General features: G+C 35.8%; 1 protein-coding gene across 1 annotated transcript; it reads left to right on the top strand.

Moving 5' to 3' along the window:
* The first annotated feature begins 584 nt into the window (after positions 1-584).
* Positions 585-2,219, top strand: tex36 (testis expressed 36). Its single transcript, XM_028468935.1, has 4 exons — positions 585-671; positions 743-883; positions 1,008-1,082; positions 1,839-2,219. The coding sequence occupies exons 1-4, from the start codon at positions 621-623 to the stop codon at positions 2,217-2,219; spliced, it is 648 nt and encodes a 215-aa protein (XP_028324736.1). The 5' UTR covers positions 585-620.
* Positions 2,220-4,289: the final 2,070 nt, after the last annotated feature.

The raw sequence follows: 4,289 nt of genomic DNA, 5'->3' as shown, positions 1-4,289 counted from the left end.
TGAACAATTTCTCATTCTTATAAAATCATCACTGTGCTACGACAGCCGTCATTCTCTATCTACCTTATCAATATCTGTCTTAAAATGAATTATTCAAAACTTACCATGTTTGTTTAAACATACCAAGGGTTTGTGTTTAACACCAATGCAACAGCATAACCATGATGGATAACAAATTCATACTTATTACAATATTCGACCATACGTACATGCCCTGTAATTATCCTCAAAACAGAAATCTAACCAGATTTAGCCTTCAAAACGTTTGTTTTTGCTTTTTCCCAATGGCTAAAAAAGCAAAAGCTCCTTAACCTCCCACTTTTTTTCGATAGCGATACATACTTCCTACGGGCACTGCACTAGTATTGTGTAATTTCTTATGAACTGCATAATGCATTTCTGTCCTGCACCAATGAATCGTGTATTTCTAATGAAATGTTCCGTGTTGGAATTTGTTTTGAGACGCAATAGGTTTTGTTGTGTTTTCATCTCCGTGGCAGACGAATCAGATTTCAGGCTTTTTGTTTTTGTCAGCTCCACGTTTCCATAGTGACCTGACGAGTTAAGTTGTTTTACTGGCGACACTATTCTAAAGCCCCAGCATCCAGAGGAGTTACACCATGGTGAAAAGTGGAAAGAAGCATTTTTCTGTCGATAATGGAGGCAAATGGGTAAGAAAAGGAATATTTATACGATTCCATTGATCACGACAAATGCTGAGTAACTTTGGTCCTTGTTCCAGTTTACACACCGAGTCTTACCAGAAAAAGAGGCAAGGGTTCGGGAGTCGTGTACAAGCACTGGGGCTATGCTGACCCAGGTTGAATCATCATCACCCCAGGCTCTGCACTTTGTGCGGTATCCTAAGTGTAAAGATCTGGAGGTTTGTGTTTAGATAACACAATGTTTAGCATTGATATCCCTACTTTATAGTCATAGTGTGAAGCCTCAAATAGTACGTTTTATTTTGCGTACTCAATTGGCTTTCCATGTGAAAACTTTTGCAGGAGTCCAGAGATTTTCCTTTCTCAGACCATGATAATAAATATGCAATCAGAGACAACGTTGCTGTCTTCTCACAGGTACGCATGCAATAGATCAGGGATGGGCAAATGGTCATAACATTCATGTCAGCATTTAGAATAATGACCAATCTGAGCATTAATACAGGGGGGGAAAGGGTTTTGTCTTTGTGATTTTCATGTTTTGTTGTGTTTTTGGAGTCATATGTATTTTTTCTTTTTTTGTGTGTGTGTATTCTTGGTGTAATTTTGTGTATTTTTCTGTCATTCGCTGCATTTTCGTTGTCGATTTGTGCATTTTTAAGGTCACTTTTTATTTTTGTTGTAGTTTCCTGTATTTTCCTGTCATTTTGTGAAATTTTGTTAACAGTTGGTGTGTCTTTGGAGCTATTCTTTGTTTTAAGGATATTTTAGTATTATTTTGACACTGAAAAACTTTTTTTATGTACTGCTGCCAGGACACACTTGTAAAAGAGATTATTAATATCAATGTGGTTCTCCTGACTAAATAAAGGCTAATTACTTCTGTATTGTGTGGTTGTTTTGTAGTCATTTTGCCTTTTTATGTTTTATGAGTCATTTTGTGTATTTTTTTTTTTAATTTTTCTGTGTGTTTTTGTGTGCTTTGTGCATTTGTGTATTATGTTGGGCTTCATATTCCTTCCAACTTCTTGAATTACAATTTTTGGGGCTGTGCTTTGTGGGCCACAAATAACTACACTGAGGGCCGTATGCGGCCCATGGCTGCAGTAGATGCTATTGCTCAGTTATGTACATCAAACTTAAAGGAAACTTTTCATATTTCTTATCATTCAGGGCGTGGGCCGGAAAAGGTGTCCTGATGATCGCAGACAGCACAACTCTCATTTCTTTATTGGCCAAGAAGGCAGTGATAGCCGTGCAGAAATGACAGGTGGGAGTTTTACCATCTACCAGGCAGACTTTATGGAAAAACAAGCTGTGGATTGTCCATCGGCTTCCAGGCGATTTCCACATAACCACCATGAAAAGTCTGCAAAAGCATCGTTTGCACAGGCAAAAGAGCAATTTATGTGGTTTGGAAAAGATGGTTCTGATCCTTCAAGTGTAAAAGAAAGCAACAAATTAACACTTAAAGCTCCAACAATTCCTGCTGTTCATTTCCTGGTGACAGAAACTGTCCTTAAGAAGTTTAAGGAGGCTCAAATAAAGACCTAATTTGCTAATTTACAATGACGTTTTGGGGTTTATTTTTTGGTGTTTGTGATTTACATCTTATATGTGAACGTACGTCTGTCAACAAAAACTGGGGTGGAAAAAAAAGGAGGCTGGAATTTCTCAGGATTTGCTGCTTAGAATACTTGCTTTTTCTTATACAACCTTAACATCCCATTATGTAGATACAGTAAGTGCTGTATTTCAGTGGCACAGTTATAGTTATTGGATATTAGTCAATCACCTTTATGTGGTCTTATGTAGTTCACATTCTTGCCAGCAGATGGAGACCTATCTACATGATGCACTGTGTGGGCCTCAGTTGTGTGAAAAATGGCCCAAAACCCCACAATAATATGCAAGGTTAAGAAAAATAGTCAGAGAAAAATATCTGTTTTTATTCAGTGCAAAAGTAAGGATAAAATAACTATTATTGAAACTTTGTATTGTCTCTAAATAAATAAAGTTCCAATCTGTATTAATAAAGTAAAATGTTTTGAAAATACCTTTTTATAATCATGTGATGTTCCCAACTAAGATGAATTCTTAAAAAAGCAGTTAATCGGTAGTTTTCAACTGATCAAGCTAATGGCTTATCTTATTTAATTTCAACACAACTCAAGTCGGCTATAACAGAACACACTATAGAGGAATTCATCTCCTGTAATGTCTACATCCCACTAAAATAGTCATTCAGAATCTCTGATTATTCAATACAAAATGACACATTATAAAAACATAAGATTGAATGCTAATGTTAAGAATCATAACAGGTTTTAACTGAACAGTATTACTAACTTAAGGTAATTCAAGGATTTTTTTTTTTAATAGTCATTTATGTGTGAACAAAATTATGTACTGAGTCCCATATTAAAAATATAAATACAGTAGAAAAACTCATAAACCTAGAAACTCAAAAGCAGCTATATGAAGTTGAAGAACATTGTAACTAAATAAGAGTTTGAATAAATAATAGTTTTAAATAGAATTGGATCAATATTATTATGTTAATATATGTCATTAATTTGATCATATATGAGCAAACGGTTGAATGCAGTGACGTCCCTGCTTCCCACATTTTTCCTCATAACACTAAACTGTTTGATATGAAGGGACTCGGACGGTGATATCAGTTTTGCACTCAATGCTCAAAATGATAGTTTGTGTTCCTGTGTTTTGGACTCCAGTGAACTCAGATAACATCAGTTTCGTGCACATTGCCCCGAACATGCAAGCTGCCAAAAGTCAATTTTGTATCTATAGCCAAGTAATATTGTCAAAATATTGTTGTGTACATACAGTACACTATCAGTCAACATTTTGGATACATCTTTTCATTGAATTAAAATGTGACCGGGCAAAGTTATTTAGGCGTTACCGTATGCAACATAGCCTGTCTGGATTGTCATCCCTCTGACATGTATCTACAGCAAAATGCATTTGCACTTTTCAGTCGTTTAATGCAATAACGTGTTGTCATAATGACAAGGCAACAGGGTTTGAACACTTTAGAGGTCATTTAGGAAATCGTCGAATGGCGTATATGCCCTTTCAGAAACTGTAATTACAGCACAAATGCATCATTTAATGCACACACAAGCAGGTACGGTATACCTTTGAGAGAGTTCAGGTCTTAGTCAAACTCTAAAGCAGTGGTTCTCAACTGGTGTCACCCTGGGACTCACGTTTTGCCACGGCATTGAATTGCAACCCACTTTTTTTTAGAATTCAACCAACCAAAACACATTTGTATTCCTTTTTTTTTTTTAACAAATCAATAAATGTCCCTGTCCAAAGTTTCTTTCAAAATAAAAAACAAGTCCAGCATGAGAGACATTACGTATTTATTTACTTTTGACCAGCTTTCCGCGACCCACCCAGTACAGGTCTGCGACCCACTTTTGGGTCCCGACCCACCAGTTGAGAATCGCTGCTCTAAAGGATAATAAATCAGAGTTGGGTATACTTTTAGGTATCAAGATATCATTTTAAGTAAACTGAAAGTATATTTTTAAAGTTAAGTCAAACTCAAAAAATAAATTAATTAGGATACTAAATTAGAGTTGGTTATTA

Source organism: Gouania willdenowi, chromosome 15, assembly GCF_900634775.1.
Source record: "Gouania willdenowi chromosome 15, fGouWil2.1, whole genome shotgun sequence".
Taxonomy (NCBI): domain Eukaryota; kingdom Metazoa; phylum Chordata; class Actinopteri; order Blenniiformes; family Gobiesocidae; genus Gouania; species Gouania willdenowi.
The sequence above is the reverse complement of the archived record's forward strand: the minus strand, read 5'-3'. Positions and strand labels throughout refer to the sequence as shown.

Bases quoted from the DNA above. Each gene is read 5' to 3' on its own strand.
- tex36 (XM_028468935.1), top strand. From the start codon at position 621: ATGGTGAAAAGTGGAAAGAAGCATTTTTCTGTCGATAATGGAGGCAAA. The intron at 672-742 runs GTAAGAAAAGGA...TCCTTGTTCCAG, and splicing joins TCGATAATGGAGGCAAATGG to TTTACACACCGAGTCTTACC. The intron at 1,083-1,838 runs GTACGCATGCAA...CTTATCATTCAG, and splicing joins ACGTTGCTGTCTTCTCACAG to GGCGTGGGCCGGAAAAGGTG.